The sequence below is a fragment of the Hyperolius riggenbachi genome, chromosome 2, assembly GCF_040937935.1.
Source record: "Hyperolius riggenbachi isolate aHypRig1 chromosome 2, aHypRig1.pri, whole genome shotgun sequence".
NCBI lineage: Eukaryota > Metazoa > Chordata > Amphibia > Anura > Hyperoliidae > Hyperolius > Hyperolius riggenbachi.
The window spans coordinates 490,761,754-490,788,512 of NC_090647.1; the positions used below are offsets into that span (position 1 = coordinate 490,761,754).

The window sequence follows — 26,759 nt, forward strand, 5'->3', positions numbered from 1 at the left end:
CCTCTTTTATTGTTACTTGCAATGTTAAAAAGCCAATGTTTCGGAGCCACGCAGGGCCCCTTTATCAAGGCACAAATAGCTCTAGGCAACCATCCGTCCGCCGCTCAAGGGTGTGCCTCCAGCAAGTGGCTGCAGCAGGGCACCTGAAGTGAGAGGGATATGGAGGCTGACATTTTGATTTCCTTTTAAACAATGCACATTGCCTGGATATCCTGCTGATCCTCTGCCTCTAACACTTTTAGCCACAGCCCCTGAACAAGCATGCAGCAGACCAGGTGTTTCTGGCTGGATTAGCCACATGCTAGTTTCAGTCTTGTGGTTCATTGTGGTTCAGACACTACTGGCCAGAAAGACCAGCGGAGCTGCCTGGTAACTGGTATAGTTTAAAAGGAAATAAATATGGCAGCTCACTCTCAGTTCAGGTGTGCTTTTAAATCAACTGCCCCCAATCAAAGCCTAAATGAAATAGTGTTTACCTTTAGCCACTGGCTCCACGGTGATGATGTCGCTGCTGTTGCCTCTCCCAGCGGAGGTCACAGCTACCACCCACACACTGTACTGTCTGTTGCGGCTGAGGTTTGGGATTCGGTAGAAGAAAGTGTCTGGGGCGGCTTCAAATTCACTGATCACCTGCAAGAAAAATCAAAAGCAACTCACAGTTCAGTTTTAAAGAGGAACTCCGGTGAAAATAATGTAATAAAAAAGTGCTTCATTTTTAGAATAATTATGTATAAATGATTTAGTCAGTGTTTGTACACTGTAAAATCTTTCCTCTCCCTGATTTACATTCTGACATTTATCACATGGTGATTTAATGCTGGCAGGTGTTGTCAGTGGAAGGAGATGCTACTTGCTTTTTTGGCAGTTGGAAATAGCTGTAGACAGCAATGAGGTTCACAGACAGGAAACTGTCAGGACCATGGTCCTGACGTCACATTGTGGGAGGGGTTCCACCACAATATCAGCCATACAGCCCCTTCTGCTGATCCGTTTGAGAAAAGGTAAAGATTTCTCATGGGAAAGGGGGTATCAGCTACTGATTGGGATGAAGTTCAATTCTTGATTACGGTTTCTCTTTAAGAAGGACAATCATTTAAAAAGAATTCCGAGAGGTTTTCTATAAAAGCACCCCCCTCAGCTTTCCTCACTTGTAATCTACTTGCACACTCGACGTGTTGCGTCACATCCCGGTAATCCAGCACAATTGGTTATCTCATCATGTTTATTTCACCTCGGGTTTCTTTTAAATTGTACCCGTCACGGGGAAAAAGTTCTATTTTACTTACCTGGGGCTTCCTCCAGCCATCCATAGCCTGTCACGCTCCTTTGAGTTTGGATTATTGTGTTGGTGATGTATCACGGTTTTTATACCAGTCATGTGCAATAGCTGCTATCTGTCTTTCACACTAATGTGCAATACATATTAGCAGGGGCGTAACTAGAAATCACTGGGCCCCTCTGCAAAACTTTGGAAGAGGCCCCCTCCCGACAATACCAAGCCCCCCTCCCTTCCCCAGTGCACATTTCAATGTGTTTTCCCCATGCAGATAAAAACAGGCAGCAGTGAAGCACTAGGAGCATTTTCTCTATCAATTACATTAGCTTCTGTGATAAAACCTGCATGCACCTAGTCTCACATGGTGTACAGAAAAAGCATACAGATACCAACAGACGAGTGTGCTCCCAGCCTCAGCTTATTACACTCACTCTGTCCATCTCTGACGTAGCAAAGCTCCAGCTCTGCACACTTCTCTAGCATCACTACATTACACGGCACTCGGGGAGGGCTAAAGAGGCTGGGGGTAGAACAGCGCTGTTCACAAGACCCTGCTGAGCACTGAATAGGGACAAATATTTGTCAGCAAAACTTTGTGTGATTCCTTTTCACTGGCTGAACAGTTGCAGTCATTAGAACAATTTTGCAGGGTGTAGAACGTTTTTTTTTTCTGTCCTTGCCCTTAGTTTCCAGTCTCACAGGACGGGCCCACTGTGGCTATTGGGCCCCCCTGCAGCTGCATCCCTTGCAGGGTGTATTGTTACGCCCCTGCATACTAGCTGTTTTTCACTTGCGCCCATGGATGCTGGAATTTGTTGCTGTGGACTGTTCATTTCACATGGAGGCACAGTGTCTGTGACAGCTTTTGCACATTGTGACTTTTATTCCCAGTGACTTATTGTGTGCGGAAAGTTTCCTTGCTTTCCCAATTTCTTATTAAATTCAACGCTTGAGCCCCTCTAAAAATGTTCAGCGACTAACCATTCAAGAGCTACTGAACATGTGTGGTCCTGGCCCTTTACCTTCCTGTGGCAGAAAGCTCCCGGCCATTGGAGCATGAGCGATGAGTAGCACACAAAAGGTCACAGGCTGATCAACAGGGAGCAACAGGAGAAAATCGAACAACTTGTCAAGCAATGGGGGGGAGGGGGGGTCTGGGCTGGCAGAAGCCCCAGGTAAGTAAAATAGAACTTGTTCCCCCATTATAAGTTAACTTTAAAGTCCTTGTTAGGGCTGGGACCCACCAGGGCGATTTTGGCTTTTGGCAGCGTTTTTGGATCACCGGCAAGTCCAAAAAAAGCTTTGCCAATGTATCTAAATGGTGGGGAAGCCACTAGTGCGATTGCGATCAGGGTTAATCCCAATCGCAGGGCATACAGCATTTTGAGCATGTTTGCGCTCGATGCTGTGTATTGAAGCGCAGCAAAATCTCCTTGAAAAGCGATTTGGGGGTCAAGCGGTTTGAATTTAAAATGAAGTCAATTATACTTACCAGAGTCTCGATGTCCGGCTTTCGTCCATAGCCCCGCCCACTAGCAGAAGAGGTCACATGTGCTTCTCTGACTGATCCTAGAGAAGCACCTATGACCTCTTCCATTAGGGGACTGTGCTACAGATGGAAGCCGGACATCAGGACCCCTAGTAAGTATAATAAAGTTTATTGAAAGAAAAAAACAAACATAAAAAACCCCGCTAATCGGAAATTCCGTACAGTTCACTGCATAACTTCAAATGGTTTCAAAAAGAGATCACAATCGCCCTAGGAATCGCTGCACACAGCGTTGGTGCGTTTTAAAAGTACTGCAATGATTCCTAGTGGGCTCAAGCCCTTATAGGCACAACTGACACGAGGTAGATAGCAATGCTCAGAAAAAAAGACAACACTTGAGTGAAGCTAGCGTAGCATCTCTCGGATATTTTCAGAAGGAGCAAAGGCAGGAGAAAAAGGAGACTCCTACACCACTCTGAGGATGATGATAGAGTTCCAGAAAGAGAACTGATACTAAAGAAGCTATTAGAATCCAACCTGGTTGCACAGAAACTGTCCCATTTCTATGGCCGGAGTTACTCTTTAAGAGAAGTGGATGTGTTGCAGCAGAGAGATAGACTGAAACATATGCAGACAGGCCATAAAGACACTGCTGACAGGCCGGCACTGGCGAGGAGCAGCAATCCTCAGCGTTCGCACAATTACAGGCACACATATGCTTGGGCAAATTGTATTTAGATTGTACAGCTGTGCTAAGCCTCTTAATTTGATTCCTTTATTAGATTACTTGTTTTATATTTAAAACTGGGCTCCTGCGAAGAAAGAGATGAGGCCGGCAATTCCTCAAGGGAGGAATAAAACAAATGTAAATGGTCCGCAGAAGTTTACTCTGCATGCTGTGTGTGGCGGGGATTAATGACCGCTGAAACCACAAGGGAGGGCAGGGAAGGCACAAGGTGAACCGCTAAAGGTAAATAAGTGGACAGACTACTAATGCAGAGTGCCATTAAGGACCCTTTTCCACTGGAAAACAGCATTGCATGTGCGTTTCCACCCATGGCCGGAATTGAGGCAAGGCCACAAAGGCCATCGCCTAGGGCGTTAGGAAGCGAGGCATCAGGCTGGCACACTAAAGCAGATAAAATGCCAAACATGTAAACCACAGCATCACAAACCCAGTCCATGGCCACCTTGCTTCCACAAGCAGTGGGGCACCCCCCAAGCACAGAATGGGGAAAGCACAGGATCAGGGAAGTACACAGGATGGGGGAACACAAGGCCAAAGGGAACAAACAGGACAAGGGAAGCACACAGGACGGGGCAGCTGGGGGAGGCGGGGTTGGCGACAGTGAGCCTTGAGCGGTAAATGTCCAAATCCGTCCTGTTAGCGCTACAATGAGTTTGCGTTACCTTTTATTTCCACTACTGCACTTTTGCTGCAATCTGTTATGTTTGATTGCAGTGCGTTGCTGCTTGTGATTTCTAACAGGAGAAAAAAACTTGCTGGGTAAATATTGCATAGCGCGAGATTGCTATGCAATTTTCTTGCGCTCCTATACAAAACATAGCAGCGCAAACACACCAGAAATGCAGCAGGCCGGCAAATGCTATTCAGAAAGTAAAAAAACAGCACCGCCATTTACACAGTGGTGTAGCGGCTGGCAAAACGGGCGCGATCTGGTTCTCGGTTCCAAACACGCCTAGTGTGGAAAAGGGGGCTTACTGATATATTCCAAGACAGGACAGTGAGGTGAATTCATTGTCCTGCTGGACTTCACGTCCTGTTATAAATCCATTAAAGCAGGGGTCCCCAACCACTGGGCCGCGGCCCACTGCCGGTCCGTTGGCAGTTTCCAGCTGGGCCGCGGCAGGTCTGTCATCTCCCCCTCTCCCCCGCGGCCGCCGCTCCTGTTGCCTTATGAGCAGGCGGCCGCTTACGGATTCCCCCAGGCGCCGCTCTCCTTCAGTATCTCCGATAACAGCAGCGCGTCTTGCGGAGGAGGGAAGGAGGCGGGGCAGCGGTTGCCATGGTAGCGGCGTAGCATATCGCCGCTACAGGAAGCCGCTGCCCCGCCTCCTTCCCTCCTCCGCAAGACGCGCTGCTGTTATCGGAGATACTGAAGGAGAGCGGCGCCTGGGGGAATCCGGAAGTGGCCGCCCGCTCATAAGGTAACAGAAGCGGCGGCCGCAGGGGCACCACCTCCCTATACTGGGCACTTTACTAGCCATGCTGGGCAGTATACTAGCCATGCTGGGCACTATACTAGCTATGCTGGGGCACTATACTAGCCATGCTGGGGCACTATACTAGCCATGCTGGGGCACTATACTAGCCATGCTGGGGCACTATACTAGCCATGCTGGGCACTATACAAGCCATTCTGGGGCACTATACTAGCCATGCTGAGCACTATACTAGCCATCCTGGGGCACTATACTAGCCATGCTGGGGCACTATACTAGCCATGCTGGGCACTATACTAGCCATCCTGGGGCACTATACTAGCCATCCTGGGGCACTATACTAGCCATGCTGGGCACTATACTAGCCATGCTGGGCACTATACTAGCCATGCTGGGCACTATACTAGCCATGCTGGGGCACTATACTAGCCATGCTGGGGCACTATACTAGCCATGCTGGGGCACTATACTAGCCATGCTGGGCACTATACTAGCCATGCTGGGCACTATACTAGCCATGCTGGGCACTATACTAGCCATCCTGGGGCACTATACTAGCCATGCTGGGGCACTATACTAGCCATCCTGAGGCACTATACTAGCCATCCTGGGGCACTATACTAGCCATCCTGGGGCACTATACTAGCCATGCTGGGGCACTATACTAGCCATCCTGGGGCACTATACTAGCCATCCTGGGGCACTATACTAGCCATGCTGGGGCACTATACTAGCCACGCTGGGCACTATACTAGCCATGCTGGGCACTATACTAGCCATGCTGGGCACTATACTAGCCATGCTGGACACTATACTAGCCATGCTGGGCACTATACTAGCCATCCTGGGGCACTATACTAGCCATGCTGGGGCACTATACTAGCCATGCTGGGCACTATACTAGCCATGCTGGGCACTATACTAGCCATGCTGGGGCACTATACTAGCCATGCTGGAGCACTATACTAGCCATGCTGGGGCACTATACTAGCCATGCTGGGGCACTATACTAGCCATACTGGGCCACTACCTACCTATACTGGGCACTTTACTAGCTATGCTGGGCACTATACTAGCTATACTGGGGCACTATACTGAGGTAACTATACTACTATACTAGCCATACTGGGGCAACTAAACTCCCTATACTGGGGCAACTATACTAGTCATGCTGCCGCCCTCCCCCCCTCATAACCCGCTGCGCACAACACTGTCCACTAGGCCGCACACCAACCACATCCTCCCCCTGACCCCTCCCAAACGCCACCCCCCCCCCCCCCCCCCCAAACCGAGAAAAATTTGGTCAGAAAGCGGTTCCCGGGCCGGAAAAGGTTGGGGACCCCTGCATTAAAGGACACCTGAGACATATGGAGACTGCCATATTTATTCTCTTTTAAACAATGCAAGTTGCCTGGCTGTTCTGCTGATCCTCTACCTAAAACTTTTAGCCATAGACCCTGAACAGGCATTCAGATCAAATGTTTAACTGAATTAGCCGTATACTTGTTTCAGGTGTGTGATTCAGACATTACTGATGCATGAAAGATCAGCAGGACACCAGGCAACTGTTTAAAGTAAATAAATATTGACAGTCTCCATAGCACTCTCACTTCACATGTCTTTTAAGGGGGTGTCTCTGAATGATATCAGCCTGCGCTATGAGGCAGTACACCAATTGGTATAGCTCCTTAAAGAGCTAGTAAATGTACTGTGCCCAATATAAACTCTGTATTGTTATCAAATCATTTGCATGATCTTGTTTTGTTGTGAGTTTCCGTATGTTCTACCTGTATGTTAACCCATTTATCTATTGTGCAGCGCTGCGTAAGATGTTGGCGCTTTATAAATACAATAAATAATAATAATATAAACTCAAGGTTACTGTCTCAACATAATTTACCAGTCGAATGGCAGTGTTTGTAGCACCATGTGTGTCAGCTCAACACGCGGTTGCATTACCTGGCGACAGAGCAATATCAAGTTCTTGGAGAGGCCCATCTTACCGTGTATGTTCGGGTGCACAGCCTAGATGCAAAAAGCCACATCCATCCAGTAACAAAGATCCAGGTTCGGCTGGCACACTGATGCAAGAAATCAAAGATCAGGGATGGTCGTAGTCAGCCAACTTCGCTACGCTGGAAATACGCGTAGTTTTACGCAATTACGCTTCGCCAAACTACGGCTTCGAAAACAAATATTCGCTTCGTATGCATTTCGTAGAATACGTGTTAAAATACGCAATTACGCGTAGGGTAAAGCGTAGTGTATGCGGACACTTATGTCCGTATGCAGAAAATTGTACGCATTCATTTCTTTAGAATTGCATATACTGGGAACCCTTCTATGCGTACATCCCCCTTTCCAATGCGTAAATTTGTATGCATACAATCGCATGCGGAAAATTAGACGCGAGTAACGCATTCGTAGTTCACTACGCAATACACGTTAACTACGCATAGTGGGCGTAAGCTACGCGTAGCGGTACTTCGCTACGCGTAAATTCGTAAGCGTAGGTTTGAAACTTCGCCTATGAACTACGATGCGTAGATGCGAACTACGATGCGTAAATTCGCACTGGCGTAGTTTCTGCTCATCCCTGTCAAAGATGCTTTATTCCATCATCGTATGCACAAAAGTATGACAATTGTTTCGGGGCCACGGGGGGGGGGGGGTCCCCTTCATCAGATCAGTATGTCTGCACTGTATCTGATGAAGGGGACCCGCCGTGGCCCCGAAACAATTGTCATACTTTGTGCATACGATGATGGAATAAAGCATCTTCGATTACTTGCATCAGTGTGCCAGCCGAACTTGGATCTTTGTACCTGGTGACAGAGAGTACAGCAGCGCTCAGCTGTGACTCCAGAGGAGGCCACGCCTGTACCGAGTGCTAACAAGCATCAGGCCAGTGCAATAAGGAAGCGGACAGGCAGTAGATTCACCCCCTTAAAGAAAACCTGAACTGAAAATTAAAAGTCAAAATAAACATACACAAGTCATACTTACCTCCTGTGTAGTCTACTCCTCAATCTCTTTTTCCTCTCCTGCGTCCGGTTTGTCCTCTGTTATCAATGGAATTCTCCGTCCTCCATTTTGAAAATGGCTATTACACCATAACATTTTTCTGGTCAGCACACAGTTACACAGTAACATCGCCCACTTGAGCCATAGGGAAACATGGACACATCAGTTCTCCTCTCAGCTGTAACTGACAGCAACCAATAAATAACTGACAGCAACTGATATATTTCAGTTCTGACAAAATGTTGTCAGAACTGGAAGGGATTATTGTCAGAAGAAAATGGTGAGCTTCTGAGAGGAACTGATGGCAAGGTAACTATGTTCATTTGAAGTTACCTCATGTGTTTATTTTAAATAATTTTACTCAGTACAGGTCCCCTTTAAGCTGCCTGTATGAAAGAGCCCTTACTGGGATAATAAAATCTCTAAGAAAAACTGTGAGGGGGATATGGAGGCTGCAATATTTCTTTCTTTTAAACAATACTAGTTACCGGGCCGCCTTACTGATCTATATGGGCTTCAGTAGTGTCTGAAAACCACCAAAAACAAGCAGGCAGCTAATCTTCTCAGATCTGACAATAATGTCAGAAACCTCTGATCTGCTCCATGCTTGTTCAGGGTCTATAGCTAAAAGTATTGGAGGCAGATGATCAGCAGGACAGCCAGGCAACTGGTATTGCTTATAGAAGATAAATATGGCAGCCTCCTTGAAAGCAGAAGTGTCCCATCACTCCTGTGCTGATGATTCTGCTCATTACGCTGGATGGGGCAGTGTGACATCACTTTGCAGAGCAATGCAGCCACACTAGTGGGAACATTCAGCATTGTTTTCTCTGCAATGACCGATGTTCCTGCACACTGCACTCTATGCTTGTGCTGCACATTACAGGAACAAGCCCACATTGTACATCTGTCTACTGTTTAAGAAATAAGCCCTTCTCCAGGCCAACTGTACTCTATTCCTCCAGGAAGTTTCCACGCTGCATAAATAGCAGAGCAGATTTGTGATTTATCCCTGTGTGTTTAATAACCAGCATGACGAATAGTCCTGCGAGGTGGCGAGTCCAGGTAAACAAAACATCATTAAGGCTTAATATTCAGTAAACATTCACACAGTAGGAAGGAAGGAGCAGAGCGCAAGTTTAAAGTAAAGCGAAAAAAAGTCAAAGGTAAGTCAACTCAACAAAATAGACGATGTAGCGTTCTGTTCCCCCTCCCCAGCCTCTTGTATCACTAAGGGCTTTTTCGGCGCTTTACCGCCACGGCCGTAGTTGGCGTTTTCCATGGTAAAATTAAAGTCCATTTTACCTTTCACACTTAAAGTGGATCTGAGATGAACTTTTACTCATTGCATAATTTTGTTCCTTTCCTATTGTTTATAGGGCATTCCTCATTCCAAATACTTTTTTGTTTTTGTTTTAATACTCTTATTCCCTATAAACTAAACAAGCCACGCCCACTGGTTTTCAGAGAGCCAAGGCATTTTCAGAAAGTAGCAAGGGCTCATGGGAGCTCAGTCTGGCCAGGAAGAGGAAGAGGTTACTAGCCAGAGATTTCAGAGGCAGAGGGGAGGAGGGATTAGGTTTTTTTTCACAGGATGAGTGCTGAAGATGCAGATAAGCTTGCCTGTTTGTAATGTTTACACACAACATGGCTGCTGTCAATATATCACAGGAAGAAATATTCATATTCTATTGAAGGTGTTTGCAGCTAGATTTGCTGTGTAAACTATCTAAACTTTAGATAAGATACAGTATGTAGACAAGTTACTTGTTATAGTTAGTTTTTCATCTCGGATCCGCTTTAACGCCGCGTTTTTGAGCATTGCATTTCAACGCTCCCAGTCGCTTTTTCGGGGCCTACTGCAGCATTTCTCATTTCATTGATAATCATGTATTGGTGTTAAAACAGCTTCAAAACGCACCAAAACGCTGACAGCCAAAGGCAGCGTTTTGGCCTTTTCTACCGCTGCCTCTAGTGTGAAAGCGGCCTGAATTTACATCACAAGAGCCTGTAGGCACAGATGTCCTGGCACCCTAGACTTTGCTTTCCATGAACCTACAAATACCTGCTAAAGCTCACCGCAATTGTGCTGGCTAGCTCAGTTGTCACCTTTCCCTTATGTCCATTCCTATCACAGTTAGCTACAGGTGCCACCCTCAATATTAAGTAGCTACCCTGACTGAAGGGAGATCTCGTCAGTGGAATGCAGAGAGCTGGGTGAGTAATCTCTCATTTATACCCTGCTCAGGACTTTGCATAGGGAAGGAAAGAGGGATGCACTGGAGGAGGGGAGTGAGCCACCTTTCCAGCATCAGGCGCCTGTAGCCACGTGCCTACAGTGCCTTATGGTAAATCCGGCCCTGCTAAAGATGGACATTTTCAATGGATGTGTGCACATTTCTTTTGACAGTCCGGAGTTTATGCACTGGTGTGAAAATGTCTTTTGAGAATCGGGGGTTTCTTTAGAGAATCTGGGGTTTACGCACCTGTGTGTGCACACATTTCATTTGAGAATTGGGGTTTTACGCACCTGTGTGTGCACACATTTCATTTGAGAATTGGGGTTTTACGCACCTGTGTGTGCACACATTTAATTTGAGAATTGGGGGTTTTACGCACCTGTGTGTGCACACATTTTATTTGAGAATAGGGGGTTTACGCACCTGTGTGTGCATACATTTCATTTGAGAATCGGGGGTTTACGCACTTGTGTGTGCACACATTTCATTTGAGAATCTGGGGTTTACGCACCTGTGTGTGCACACATTTCATTTGAGAATTGGGGGTTTACACACCTGTTTGCACATTTGCTTTGAGAATCTGGGGTTTACGCACATGTGCACATTTGCTTTCATAATTGGGGGTTTATGCACGTGTGCAGATTTCTTTTGACAATCAGGAGTTTACGCACCTGTGTGCATATTTCTTTTGAGAATCGGGGGTTTACACACCTGTGTGCACATTTCTTTTGAGAATCGGGGGTTTACGCACCTGTGTGCACATTTCTTTTGCGAATCGAGGGTTTACGCACCTGTGTACACATTTCTTTTGAGAATCGGGGGGTTAACACACCTGTGCACACATTTCTTTTGACAGAGTTTACGCATCTGTCTGCACATTTCTTTGAGAATTGGAAGTTTAGGCACCTATGCACGCACTTCTTTTGAGAATCTGAGTTTACGCACCTGTGTGCACATTTCCTTTGATCAAAAATCCATCAACTGGACTGTCATTTTGTTTTTTCATTCTCTCAGTCTTATGTTATTGTCAACTCAATTGTCTAATCGATGAAAAGCATTGCATAGTCTAGGCCTGGCATTACAGGAAAAAGGACAGGTAATTGGAGGACACAAGGGCCATTGTGATGCTGTTATCTGTGCAGCTTGTCATCAACTCAGGCCTGTGTATTGTGTGACAATATCTGCTGCCTAATGGACCTGGTACTGCCATTATTAAGGCTCACAGATAGCTGTAATACTTCAGCCTGTCTGCTAGACAAAGATAGCTCTGACCACTGACCGGGCACTTCTCTCAGTGCCAATCCAGGAGAAGGTGACACCGCGTCTGCCCATTCCTGCCCAGCCTGCATTTTCCTCCAGAGCTGCTGACGGGATCACAAAGCTGATCGGAGAGATACAGAAGACGGGCTGACGCGGCTAACAGGAGATCTCAGAGGCGACAGCGCTGCCTCGTCTAACCAAGTGCCCAGAAGAAACTTCAGAGTAATGGAAAATAGGCTATCACTGCACATGCGGCTCATATATACTGCAATTATAATCATAATAATCATTATTATTGTACTTCTACTTAAAGGACACAAGGTGAAAATAAACTGATGAGATAAACAATTGTATCTACCCTCCTTCTCCTAAAAAATACTTTTTTAGATATCCCATAGTTTTATTTTATTTTTTAATCTACTTTTTTTTTCATTTTTACTGTTACATTGTCTCTGCTCAATGACACCTTCATTAGGGTATGCTAAAGCTCAAATCTATGAATTATTGACTCTGTCTGTTTCCCGCTTTCAGAAGCCTTTTCCTGAGAAGAAAGTGCTTTATGGCTGGAATTCCTTATCAGTGAGGGTTACTGTACAGTCCAACCCGGTCCCGACCCAGACAGAAACTATTACTTGCATACCTGATTTTTAACTCTTAGGCAGAGAAAGAAAAAAAGGAACACAACATAGTTATTTGTGTGTCTGGCACAGACCATAGTGGGCCTGCACAGTATGCTCCTGGTGACATCAGCAGGAGCGGGGGCGATCAGACCCCACCAACAGAGAGCTCTGTTGGTGGGGAGAAAAAGGGGGGGGGGGAAATCACTCGTGTGCTGTGTTGTGGGGCCCTGCAGCTTGGCCTTAAAGCTGCAGTGGCCAATTATTAAAATAACAGCCAGGTTTTTAGGGGGGTTTACCACTGTGGTCCTCAAGTGGTTAAAGTCTGAAATTACAGAAGTGAACCGGAGGCGGGGCTTAGCATCGGTGAGTGGCTGCGCAGACACAGGGTGTTCATACATATATTTGGGTAATTTGCCCAAATTACTTTAAAAAGAGCTTTCTTTTTTCCACCGAATTACATCTTTCCCCACTATTCACGGCGACCTGGAGAGGAAATGGTAATTAGCGCCGCCAGGACTTTTGCTGGAGCCGGGTGATCCATTTTTCAGCTTACCCTGTGCCTACATCTCCCGGCGGAATGCATTTCGATGAGTCCATACACTGGCTGATATTTGGGCACATTTACTTGAAGAAGTTAATAGCAGGATCTCTGGGAGGGGCTGCTCCGTATCTTCATGTTGTGCAGACAGAGATGGGCTTTCGAGTAGAAAGCCACTCAAATTCAACATTGTAACAAAGGTTGATTAAGGCAGGTGTGAGCATGGGAGACGAGGGGTTAGTTACCCAGAAGTCCGTTGGCTCCTATGCGTATCACTCCTCTCGCATGTGACCTATGGGATGCACTTCCTCCTTCAAGCCGAAAGGAGGAAGTGCGGTAGTGAGTCGTGGACCGTGTCCCATAGGTCACATGCGAGTGGAGTGATACGCATAGGAGCCCGACGGACTTCTAGGTAAGTAACCCCTCGTCTCCGATGCTCACACCTGCCTTAATCAACCTTTATTACAATTTCAAATTTGAGTGGCTTTCTACTCGAAAGCCCATCTCTGCAGACTACAAGGGGCGGAGCACTGACTGAAATCTCTGAAAAGACTGTCATGTACAGCAATGGAAGTCTGTCGCACAGGAAGAAGTTGTTGAGGGTGCTTCCTGAGCAAATACTTTAGCAGGTAAAAGCCATGCATTTGAGATTATATCATGCAGGATCTTCTGCACTGATAACACAGGATGGCACAAGCTCTGCCAATGAGTGTGTACACAGAATAAGAGAGTTTGGCATTTTGGAGGCTGAGTGGCTCAGCTGTGAGTACCACGGCAAAACAGTGTTAATTAGAATGGACAAAGCTGCGAAGCTGATAGAATCTGCATGAGGTTCCAGTCTCTGTATGCAATCAGTCACACCAGCAGCTCTCCTCAGAGAGCTACACTGTGTGGAAGCATCTGGCTCTGGGCTCTCTCATGTGTGTGAAGAAAAACATTTGAAATTCAGCAGGTGGCACAGAAATAAGCTCAGGGGCAGGAAAATACTTCCAGTCACGGTGACCAGGAGTGTTCTGCTACTCCCCAGGAAGCTGCAACCTGAACCAAATAAAAAAAATTCAAGATACAAGTTACCTATACAGCGTAACGGCTATGCGCTTTTTTCCAAAAATAAAAGTACTACAGGCATTTAGGATAATGAGCACATAAAAATACATTGTTCTGTTTGCCTTTATTTTTTTATTATTATTATTTAGCTGTTCTCTAAGCTCTAAAGCAAGGGTGTCAATGCAAGGGGTGAAAATCTAAAACCATCTACTGTAATTTGTGGGCCAAATTGTTTATTGAGAATCAACATTTATTGAACAGTGATAGATATGACTGGAGGCGCCCGTTGTTGACAGAACATGTATGGATCTACAGTATAAGGTAATATCCAACAGTAAGACCTTATGGGTATCCTACCTTATGGGTGCTTGTTTAGGAAAAAGGAAATTTGTAGATCAAGGAAATAGTTCAAATCGTTTTTATTATTTGCACTTCACAACGAGTTTCATGGCAGAAAGCTGCTTCCCCAGGTCAGTAAACATGCCTTCTACTAAACTAGCTGCCAGTCCCAGGAGCCGTAAGGAAACTTTAATGTTGTCAAGGGCAAATAATAAAAATATTACGTTTTCCTGATCTACAAATTTCCTTTTTCCTGATCAATCACCCATAAGGTCTTACTGTTGGATATTAGCTTATAGATCCATACACGTTCTCTCAACAACGGGTGCCTCCAGTCTTATCTAATACTTGGAGTATATCCTTAGCCAGGGGGGAATTAGTCCTGGGTGAAATTACCAGTACTAAAAATCTTCTTGGGAGCAGCAACCACCATCACCTCTACCAAGGCCGAGTGGGGATGGTACTTCCCCGCACGTGCTAACCAGGGCTGTGGAGTCGGAGCAATTTTGGGTACCTGGAGTCGGAGTTGGAGTTTCATATACTGAGGAGTCGGAGTTGGATGATTTTGTATCAAATTCACATCCCTGGTAAGTATTAGACCAAGGAGTCAGAGTCGAGGAGTCGGAGTCAGAACCATTTTGGGTACTTGGAGTCAGAGTTGGAATCAGAGGTTTCATAAACGGAGGAGTCGAAGTCGGGTGATTTTTATACCAACTCCACAGCCCTGGTGCTAACGAGTGGTTGCCTCACCTACTGTAGCAACCTACCTTTGTGAGTATACCTTTTACTACTCTTTCTATTACCCTGGTGTTCTAACAATATTGCGCCAGATTGGTCTTCCTGTGTTTTTTCTCCACAACGTTTACAGTCAAACTAAGTGTTGTAACTATAGTTACCGTAGCCAGCCTGCTCCTCCCCTTCTTCAGAGTAGCGCAGTGGAGAAAAGTAATATTTACCTGCTCCAGTGCTGTTTTGGGCCTCTTCTGATCTTCCTGACAGCCACACGCTCTATCCTGCATACTTCTACCTCCTGAGGCATGTCACATGATCGTAAGAAGGAAGTATGGAAGCACAGAGCGGGGTTGAGTCTCTAAATATCGGTAATACTGTTGTGCACACATAGTGCACGGCAATATCACCCTAACTTTCACCTGCAAGTACCGCGAGCTACACAATTAGCATGACCCGTGGTACCAAAGTACTGGTACCCTTGTTAAGGTAACATGGATTACTAACAAGCATGGCTATTATTAACATTGCATTATTGTAGCAATGGCCGCCCTACCTGAGTACCCCGGGCCATGCTAATGGCCTAACTCACTGAACAGGCAAAAGCTAGGGTAATATTGCAGTGCGCTGTGTGTGCTCGGCAGTATTACTGATGTTTAGAGAATCAACCCCATTATTACTACTCTTTCAACAGACATGCTGCTAGGCTCCCTGCTGATCACCCTGATCTGTTCAATGGGGAGGGGAATGGAGAGCAGCAGGCTCCCCGCTGCAGCTAGAACAGCAATAGCAGTCTGGTGAATACCTTTACACACAATAAAATGTCACAAGAACAGTTCAGAGACAGTGCTGTTTAGATTCCAGCCAAGCTGCATTTGACATTTTCACAGAAAGGGGTTGATTCATAAAAGGCTGTGCAGGAAAAACATCTGGTCGGGAAAATACCGCATTGGGTAATTTAGACTTTTGTGTGCTAATTCATAAAAATTTTCATAGGTAGAAGTTTGATAATTTACCGAAGCCCATTGTTGGTAACAGCAGAAGAGTGTGAGTTGTCTGTGTTGTTACATGTTGTTCCGTGCAGAGATAGCATGACAATAGTAAGAGTACTTCATCCTACTACCAATTACTGAATCTGAGAGAGCCTAAGCGCTTTGAGTCCTATGGGAGAAAAGCGCTATAGAAATGTTATTGTATTGTATATTGTATTGTAAGAGGCATCCTGTTTTGTTTTGTAATCTCTTTGATAGGTGCATGTGGGGTAGGAATTCCGGTCCTGCCGGAGAAGCCTGTGGGTCCAATCAGATACGATCACAGGGTTCTTGCAGGAGTCAGAGGCTCTTTCTATTGGCTCCCTGCTCCTGTCAATCATAGCTCACTGAAGCTCCTGCTTCAGAATCACGGCTCCCAGCCCAGTCTCCACAGACTCCGCTCTGATTTCATCACATCTAACCTGACTGTAATTTTCCTGTGTTTTACTGCATGTTATAACTTTTATGAATTGTGTTGACGTAATCATACCTCCCAACTTTTTGAGATGAGAAAGAGGAACACTTGCCCCTGCCACACCCCTGATCACGCATACCATAAAGATTTCATAAGAACAATTTGTTTTATAATTCAAACCACACTGGTCCTTTCTATCCTGGTTCATTTTCCTTCCTATTCACATTTTACAAATAGTTACATATAATTGTAAAGGATGGGAATAAAGTTTAGAGTCAAACACAATTTTAGTAGAGAAATATATACCCAGTGTTCTCCCCAGGCTCTTTTAGCCGGGTGCTCCACCCGGCTAGATTTGGTGACCACCCGGCTGTCATCGGCTAACCTCCTCACCACCTCCTATGCTGTAAGCAGAGTTGCCCTGCATTTTCATCTCGCCCCACCCGGCTGCTTTTTCCTGCCACCCTGCTACTATTTCATGCCACCCGGCTGGAAAAAAAATCTGGGGAGAACACTGTATACCGGTATATATTTCCATAGAGAGAGGGACAAAGTCCTGAAAGAGGGACAAATGAGGAGGAAAGAGGGACAGGGCTCCCAAAGAGGGACTGTCCCTCTAAAAGAGGGGCAGTTGGGAGCTATGGGTATTTACTGCACAAGTCAGTAATTTACCTCACTGCTCGGGAATTTCAGCTTTTCATGCAGTAACAGCTTTTACGTATTGACGTTTTTCTAAGTGCTCAGTAAGTTAGCTGTTTTGTGCATTACCGAATACTATAATGTTTTATGAATTGACCCCATAGTCAGCATTTGCAATTACAGCTAGTTGTAACATAATTAAAAAAGAGAGATAAAGCAAAAATGGTTTAACTGCAATGCAAAAACACCCCTTGTGCACTGGAAATTATTATTCATATAGCGCTAACATCTTCCACAGCCCTTTACAGTGTACGTAGTCAAATGTCCATGGGGCACAACATCTAATCCCTACCATAGTCGTATCCATCGTAGTCTAGAGCCAATTTAGGGGAAATCAATTAACATATCTGTATGTTTTTGGGATGTGGGAGGAAACTGGAGTGCCCAGAGGAAACCAACACAGACACGGGGAGAACGTACAAACTCCATGCAGCCAGTACCCTTACTGGCATTCGAACCGGGCACCCAGTGCTGCAAGGTGAGAGTGCTAACCACTGTGTCACTATTCCACACATTATGCATTAAAGATGCAGCCTGAACTGAGGCTTTGCAAAACAATAAAAGATGCAATGAAATATTTTTTACTAGAATATTTCTAATTTTTTAAACGTGTAGGTAACCTGGAAATGCTTCTGGGAACGTGGACCTTCTTGTATGGGCAACAAAAATTAAACCATAGAACTGATGCATTAAATTAACTAATGATTTTGTGCCATATCATCTGTAATGCGGGTACACACCATGCGATTTCCCGCTCAATCAGTGGGATCAATTATTTCCGACATGTTCGATCGGGTTTCGATTGATACATACTTAACATGCAAAATCGACGGCTGTATCGATCAAAACCTGATCGAACATGTTGGAAATAATCGATCCTGCTGATCGAGCGGGAAATCGCATGGTGTGTACCCAGCATAATATTTTTTTATTAGTAGGAGAAGATTATACAATTGACTAAATAAAAATGATCCTTCTCACGTATGTCTATAGAATCAATGAGGAAATTACACTTTTGTTTTAATACATTACATACACACACGCACACACATTACACGCACACACACACACACACACATTACACACACACACACATGCACACACATTACACACACACAACACGCACACACACATACATGCACACACATTACACACACACACATTACACACACACACACACAACACGCACACACATTACACACACGCACACAAATTACACACACACACAAAACACGCACACACACATACATGCACACACATTACACACACGCACGCACACACACGCACACACACACACACACACACACACACACACACACACACACACATATTACACACACATTACACGCATGCGCGCACACACACACATTACACACACACACACACACACACACACACACACACACACACACACACACACACACACACACACACACACACTAGAATGTCAGAAGATTCTGTTACTATGGAAATTGGAAACAATAAAGAGTCAGCTAGCAGGGAACGCTGTCATTCCTACATGTGAAGTGCACACAGGGATTTCTGGATTGCTTGTGGTCAGTGTGAACCTCCTGCTGACAATGCTTTGTCTGATAGTGATTGGACGTGAAGCTTTTTCTGATGGTGATGTATGAGGACCTGAGATGTAAGGTAAATCGGGGTATCTAGCAAAGAAGCAGCTTTGGCTTCCCCCTGCTTGTCACTTGGCCTTTTTTGGTACATTGAGGTCAGAGGTGGTGGCAGCCAGGATCCTTTACATCCATCTGACTCTAGGCACCCGCCTAATTAGCCATGTGGATGATCCTCCTCTGATTAGAATGCAAGAAAGTTTAGGTGTTATAAACAGTGCACTTCATAGAGAACAAAGAAGTATAAAGCTACATACTCACCTGACGACGCAGGAAGATGGTTCCCAGCGACGACAAACGTTCCCCGATCCATCTTCCTACCAGCGGGTACACACGACGGGTGAGAAAGGGAAGGCAAGCGATCGGGGAACTTTGTGTGGGGTCGATGGAGATAATGATCTGCCATGACTGTTGTTTGCACCGCGCATCGCCAAACATCGTTCACATAATCGTGTGCCTGTACCCTCGTCACAAGAGTGCGGAAACGATCGCTCGTTGCTCCAAAACTATGCTGGTCATTGGAAAAATCGTTGTAGAAATCACATAGTGGGTAAGGGCCTTTACTCTCAGCAGACTGGAAGCCAAGGGAAATTTGATTAAATGGGACCAAGATGCAAGTTCCAACCAAGGTTTTTTTTTTTTTTTTTAAATCACAGCAAAATTCTGATGTGCCCATTCCACTCATATTGTCAGTTTCTCCGGTGTGTGCTGCGTGGGCGTTTTAGTCACCAAAGCTCCATTGCACATACTCACACCATTAGCCTTTTAACATACGTACAAGGGCCGTCCCCCACAGGGGTCCAGACTAGATCCCTTGGACGGCAGTCAGTGCTGTACCGAACCGTTGCTGGCTTAGATGCTAGCCACAAGCCTGTTGCTATGAAGGAGGGATGTTTTTTGCGTTTCGCATGCATTTTTGCGCCCACATGCGTGAAAACGCTAGCGCAGCCATGATATAAGTTATCACGGTTTAGCGAATCAAGCCCTCCTGATTGCTATTAGACTAAGAGGCGTCCCAGGGCCCCTAACACCTTAATCTAGTTATCTGGCTTGCAGTAATTGCCCTGCATTCCTTTTTCTTATTTCTATCTGCTTCTAACACAATAGGGGATGATAGCTGAGTGAGTTGTGCGCCCCCTCCTACACTGCACCCTGAGGCTGGAGCCTCTCTCACCTCTGCCTCGGCTCGGCCTGTACACACACTAGATATTTGGCTGAGGCTGTTTAATCTAGCATGTGTACATAGCTGTAGACTTTGATAGAAACAATTGTTTTGTAAACAAATCTTTTTGTCACAGCTGCTGGAGAAATCCAGACAAAAAGCACAGACAAGGATTGACTGAATTTCCTCCTAGCTATTATAACACAGATACAACTATTTTTTTTCCGCTTAGCCAATAGCAACTGCTTCATGATTTCAGTTATGAAATCATTACAGGCGTGACTATGCTTCGCCCCTCTTCCCCTTGGGGAACACGAAAAGGCATATAAATAGGATGATGTTCGGTGTAACGGCACACAAAGAATTGCAGGCGCTGGATTCTGGGGTGCGTAGGTGTGAAGTGTTTACAGAGAAGAGGTAAGATATAGAATTACAATATAAAGCACCACAGTGCCATCTGCTGTTGGAACTGCTAACTACACCTCACAAAAACATGAAAAAAGAACCCCTCTTTCGACAATGATTAGCAGCATGTGAAAATAAACAATAGTGCCTCCTTTCCCCATAAAAGGTTCAAAAGGACTGCTGCACTGATACACATAAGGAAAGTTACTCGCTACACGAAATAATTTGAAATCACTGCAGGATGTCAATTTCCAAACTGTTCTGAAAAAAAAAAATTGAAAGAAGGAATTTTACGGATTGCATTGATTCCTGTAGAAAGGCAGGATGTACATGGATATTTGTTTAACATGCGTAAAAAAACATATACAGCATTTGTTGGCATTCGTACAGCTGATCTACATGCTTTAAAGAAAACCTGTAATGAAAAAAAGTTCCCCTGGGGGTACTCACCTTGGGCGGGGGAGGCCTCCGGATCCTATCCAGGCTTCCCCCGTCCTCCTGAGCCCCACGGCGGCGACGAAAAAGCCCCTGGAACGGCGGGGATGTAAATATTTACCTTCCCTGCTCCAGCGCAGGCGCAGTATCGGCTCTCCACTGGGATAGAAGGAAATAGCCGATCGCTGTCGGGCCACTCTACTGTGCAGGCGCAAGTCTCCTGCGCCTGTGCAGTAGAGCGGACCCGACAGAGATCTGCTATTTCCGTCTATTTCCGCGCTGAGAGGCACAACAGCACCCCCGCTGGAACCAGGGAAGGTAAATATTTTAGCCTTGTCGAGCCCGGTTTGCGGGGGAGCCAGCGCTAGATTGCCTGCAGCTACAGGTGCCTGAGGCTTCCCACTACCGAGGTGAGTACCCCCCAGGGGACTTTTTTTGTTACAGGTTCTCTTTAAAGAGACACTGAAGCGGAAAAAAAATTATGATATAATGATTTGTATGTGTAGTACAGGTAAGAAATAAAACATTAGGAGCAGAGACATAAGTCTAATATTGTTTCCAGTACAGGAAGAGTTAAGAAACTCCAGTTGTTATCTATGCAAAAGAGCCATTGAGCTATCTCAGCTTTTCAGACACTGTATTTTCTTTTTCTCTCCAGAGGACAGTTCAAAAGTTCACTGGCCTGCTCTGTAAAATCATTTAGGATGCTGAGTATTGTGTAAACTACAAATATTAGAGAATGATGCAATGTTATAAAAAAAACACTATATAACTGAAAATAAAAATATGAGAATATTTTATTTGCTACTATTGGTCTAGTAATTATCTGTACTACACAACCATCAATTATATCATAATTTTTTTCTGCTTCACAGTCTCTTTGATAATGTGTGGTTGCATTTATTAAAACTATAAGCAAATGACCAGAGTCTCTTATCTGGATTGTGAAAGCAGAGCTGATGATTTTGCTTAATAGCAGATCTCCCAACAGTCCTGACTTTCGCAGGACTGCCCCGGTGGGAGAGGTCTGGTCACGTGTTGCACTCTCTGCTCCCTGGCTCCCCCCACCCGGCTGTATTAGGCCGTGTTCCCACTTGTGCTGGAGAACAGACATTTATTGTCCGCTCTCTGGTCATTGCTAAGCGGACAGTGAATGGCTCCTATTTTATAAATAGAAGCCGATCACACTTGTCACTCTGCAACTGATCCGCGGGTTCCTTTGCTGTAAGCGGACCACAATTCTTTGCAGCCTGCCATAATCACGGGCAGGTACTGCTTACTGTCTTTAGTAAAATCCTGATTTCATACAGGGTTGCCTTGAAGAGAATTTTCTTTTCTACAGGTATGTGCAGTCATGCTCAATTTTACAAGAACAAAGATCTGTCTTACAAACACAGGTGCAACGTACATGGACAGTCTTCAAGAATATGGTTTTAACCAACTTTAATAAAGCAGTAAAAGACAGTGCCATAAATAAATAAACAAATAAATCTCTAAATACAAGACTTATTTCCAGCGTTTCTAAATAATCGTATAAAGTTACCAGGATGCCCTCCATTTCATACTTGTATAGTGAATTATTATTCCTGCCCCCAGTGACGGTGTCAGTCTTTCTATGTAGGTGTTTGTGGGTGGATCAGAGAATGTAAAGCAAGCACAACTCTCTTCACATGGAGGTTTTTGCACACAATAGGATGCAAACAGAAGATATCATTATTAATATTGTTATTTAGTAGTTATATAGCTCTGACATCTCCCACAGTGCTGTACAGAGCATATTGTCTTGTCACTGACTGTCCCTCAGAGGGGCTCCCAATCTACTCCCTACCACAGTCATATGTTCATCATGGAAAAGATCAATTCAGGGGGAAGCAAATTAACTTATCTGCATGTTTTTGGGTCTTTGGACGAAACTGCAGTGCCCAGAGGAAACAAAGCTGTAATGCCTTCAGAAGCTGTAGAAGTCAGTGTCACAGACCATAACGTAAGACGCGTACACACAATGGTTATTGCCAGATGGGATCGGGACTCCATCCTCTGGGGACAGCTCAAAGGCCGACTGCTGTACTGACGCCTCACTCCACTATAGCAGAGTATAGCATCTGTGGCTATGTGGAGGTATGACAGCAGCAGCCCACGACGGCATAGCTTATAGTGGGCTGGGTAAGTCGGGAACAATGAGCTCAGGGAACACCTGTACAGGTCTGCCATGGCGGAGTTTAGTATAGCGTGTGTATGTACCTTTAAGAAATGATTGCAGGATCTAATGAAGACAATTACATGGCATTATAGAGTATACATTAGTAGTAGGTAGAGTGGTTGGACTCAGTGCTTAGATCAGTCACTGGATAAACTAAGCATTTAGTATAAGCAGAGATCGGCACGCCCAATGGATTCAATAGTTGCTGTTAATAATCCATAATCCAATGTTTCTAGGCAGCGGAGTGCCTCAATGTAGACCTATGTGTACCCAGGAGTGTCAGAGTCAGTGTGCACAGGCAGGTGGTACTGCTGCTGCGGTCAGTCTCTACACACTGCCTCAGGCTCCCCCTGCAGCAATTAAAGACGACTGAATTCATATGGGGTGCTAATCTCAATTTATACATGACTGGAGTTACAGTTTAAGTAAAACAAGAATTCTAATTGATTGCTTTCGACAATTGCTTCATTTTTGCTCCAGATTTTTCTGTACCTCCCTTAAAAAGAGTACCGAGGGCGTCATTTTAATAAGCAACCTAAAGCTCTGTGTTAGAGCTGCAAGGATCGGCAGGTGTCAGCGCCAATAACTCACCCGTTTGCCTGTAAATCAGAGGTCTGAAACTCCGCCCCTCCATGAAAAAAACATCTGGCATTGTTTTTCCTAATGAGTTCCAAAATCTGTGGCCGTCCCCCACCTCTATCACTTCGATCTGCCCCCACCTCGGCAACCACGGCCTAATAGGCGACTGCCAAGATGGGGCGGGCTATGGCAACACAGGTGGGGTGGCTACAGAGCTTAGGAACCCTTCAGATAAAAATGGCCATGGTAGTATTGCCAATGGAGGAGCGGAGTTTCAGACCTCAAATTTTTTTGTAGGTGAATTATTGACTCTGACATCTGCCGATACTGGCAGCTCTAATACAGAGCATTTCATTAACCTCCCTAGCGGTATTGACAGATATATCGTCCATACAAAACATGCTGTGAACAGTATAAACGTGCATACACGTCACTACTCTCCTGCACTGTATACTAGACCCTTGCTTGACACATTTTGGCAAGTTACAGGAAAACAAAAAGTTTACAAAAATTAATTTTATCACTTTTTGCACATAAATCCTGGGGAAATTGAATGCCATGGAGGTTAAGGGCTCTTTCGCCCCTTATTAATGTACACGTTTCTTCTTCTTTAACATCTTGGTTGCAGATAGACTGCTGTAATTTCCATTTTTCTTACATCAGTTTCATAATAATTGTGATCAAGGCCATCAGTACTGGAACATTACCCCTGAGTCACCAAACACTTCTGTGACACAGCATGCCTGATGGAAAGAATCGTTCCTAATGAAAAATCCACCTACACACTTATTCGTCATCCACCTGACAACACAGGAGGTCAGCACGGCCATAAACACTTGTTTCTGCTCCAATCCCAAAACCACCGCTTACAGCCCGGCTCTGAACACACAGAATTTCCTAGTCCCGCCCAGACACTCACTGTAAATGTACCCATCAGATTATTCACATCCTATTGTATGAAGACAGAGAAGCTAGTGACCTCAGTCGATCCGGAGTGATCACATAACCAATCAGTCAGTCGGCGTGGCAGATTTTTTTCACACATATGCAACTGCATTTGCACAAAACACATGTTGCAACTGCTTTCCATATCAGGAATAGTTTGTATTCTTCAGTGCTGTGGATTGATTAAATACAATATTTTCTTTCAATATGAACGATTTTATCGAAAATATGATTTTCAGTAAAAAAAAAAAAAAAATCACACCGTTAGCGCCTTTAGTGCTTTCTTTTTCTTAATTCGTTTAATGACTAGTTTGATAAAAATCCTCAATTCTCCACATGAACGGATGCTTTGATCAGGATATGGAGACTGAATCAAACATGAAAGAATCAGAGCAGACATTTTTGTTGAATTTAAAAAAAAAACAAAACAAAAAAAAACAGTAGAGAAACAGCGATCAATGGAAGACAGAAGTGTCAGTATAGTGTAGTGTAAGAGCAGTGTAGTGTAGTGTTTGTGCAATGTAGTATAGTGTAAGTGCAATGCTGTGTAGCTTAGCTGGTGGATGCCGCAGGGGTTAGTGAAGTGTAGGGTAGTTAGTGTAGCTAGTGGACAGCAGGAGGTAGTGTAGTGTAACTGGTGGATGCAGCAGGGATTAGTGAAGTGTAGGGTAGTTAGTGTAGCTAGTGGGCAGCAGGAGGTAGTGTAGAGTAGTGTAACTGGTGGATGCAGCAGGGGCTAGTGTAGTGTAGGGTAGTTAGTGTAGCTAACAGAAGTGGAGCTCCAGACCTGGAGGGCCAGATCCCTGCCAGTGTTCAGGATGGACTAAGAAAGAGAGGAAGGCGTTCTACCTGATGGACCCACCTTTCCTGATTCAGACCCATCAATTAATTTGAGCAGTGTGAAAAATGTGTAAGGACCTCGGCCCTCAAAGAACCGGTTTGACGTCACTGGTGTAGCTAGTGGGCAGCAGGAGGTAGTGTAACTGGTGGGTGTAGGAGAGGTTTAGTGTAGTATAGGGTAGTTAGTGTAGCTAGTGGGCAGCAGGAGGTAGTGTAGTGTAACTGGTGGGTGCAGGAGGGGTTAGTGCAGTGTAGCTCAGCAGCATAGCTTAGATAGAGTACCTTAGAGACAGCTTTGGGGGGTTTCCATAAGACACCCATGCACCATACCACTTGCCTGGCATGCCTGCTGATGATTCAGGCTGGTTTTAGACTGTAAACTGGTGGTAGCGAAGCGCTTGCCACATTGCAATGCCAGAAACAGGCCTTCAGGGAACACCGCGTTAGTACACGGTGTTCCCTGTCTGGCCACCAGGCAAGCAGGAAGTGACGCACGCTTGCAGTCACTTCCTGCTTCGATTATGCGAAGGCGTATTGTAAAAATACGCTTCCGTGCATGTGTGCCGCGACGTCAACTCCTTTAAAAAATCTGCGTAGCCATAGACTAACATGACTTCCGGGCCAACAAAGGTTGCCGCGAATCCCGCACAATAACGTAGTTCTGCGTTAGCGTTAGATTAGGCACTTCTGGACCAGCGTACCACAAGGTGGGAAGTATGAATGTCCCCATAGGGTTGAATTAGGCTACGGTAGCAGAGCATCAACTTGACGCTCCGCACCAGTGTGAAAAGGGCCCTCAGCATTAGTGCATTAGTAGTATCTAACTTACACACCTTTTGATCAGGACTCTTTTGATAAGGACTCTGCAGTGTGAGTATACACACTAAGAACAATGGGCATCTCACATAACTGTCTATTTCTCAGGTTTTTCATCAATAAGCAAACAGGCTTCAAGTAGTAGTGAATCCATTAAGACAGGAGTGTCAGTAAGCGCTGAAGTCCTGTAGCTCTAACCAACTACTGATGTACAGGGGCACAATTACAAATCATGAGCACCCCCCCCCCCCCCACCCCCCCCCCCCCCCCCACACACACACACACACTAAGATCTTTATGTGCTCCCCCGCCATTGCCCTCTGCCCCACACTATATTCTCTTGTTCCTCTCCCATTTTCCCCCACAGTGGTAAATAATCCAAGTAACTGCCAGCTAAGATCTGACTACTGACATTCAAGGCGCTAAACCACTTGGGACCCAAGTAGATAGCAGATCTATACACCCCTCCACGCACCCTCCACTCTGCCAATAAGATCAGTTTGGTTATTCCCAGGATCCACTTACAAACATTTGGTGCACAGGCATTTTCCCATGCAGCTCCTACTCTATGGAACTCACTTCCTCAATCAGTGCCAGAGGCTCCTTCTCTGGACATCTTCTTTCCCGAGCCTTTGAGACTGCAGAACACAGGATCACAATGCTATAAATCTCCAGTGAGAAAAGCGCTATAAAAACCATATTATTAAACTTCTAAAACTCAATCCAGGCCAGAGGTCACATAGTGTAGGAGAATGCCCACTCTAGACTTCCTTTAGAGCATAGGTGTCAAACTCCAGCCCTATAGGGCCAGATCCATGCCAGTGTTTAGGATGGACAGAGAAATGGAGAAATGTGTTC

General features: G+C 45.3%; 1 protein-coding gene across 8 annotated transcripts in view; it reads right to left on the bottom strand.

Moving 5' to 3' along the window:
- The window catches only part of DSCAM (DS cell adhesion molecule), a 635,668-nt gene that overhangs the window by 249,756 nt on the left and 359,153 nt on the right, over positions 1-26,759 (bottom strand). For all 8 annotated transcript variants that reach the window (XM_068270401.1, XM_068270399.1, XM_068270402.1 and 5 more), the window contains one exon: positions 477-630. In XM_068270401.1, the coding sequence (XP_068126502.1) occupies positions 477-630 (154 nt within the window). The remainder of the gene's footprint in view (positions 1-476; positions 631-26,759) is intronic.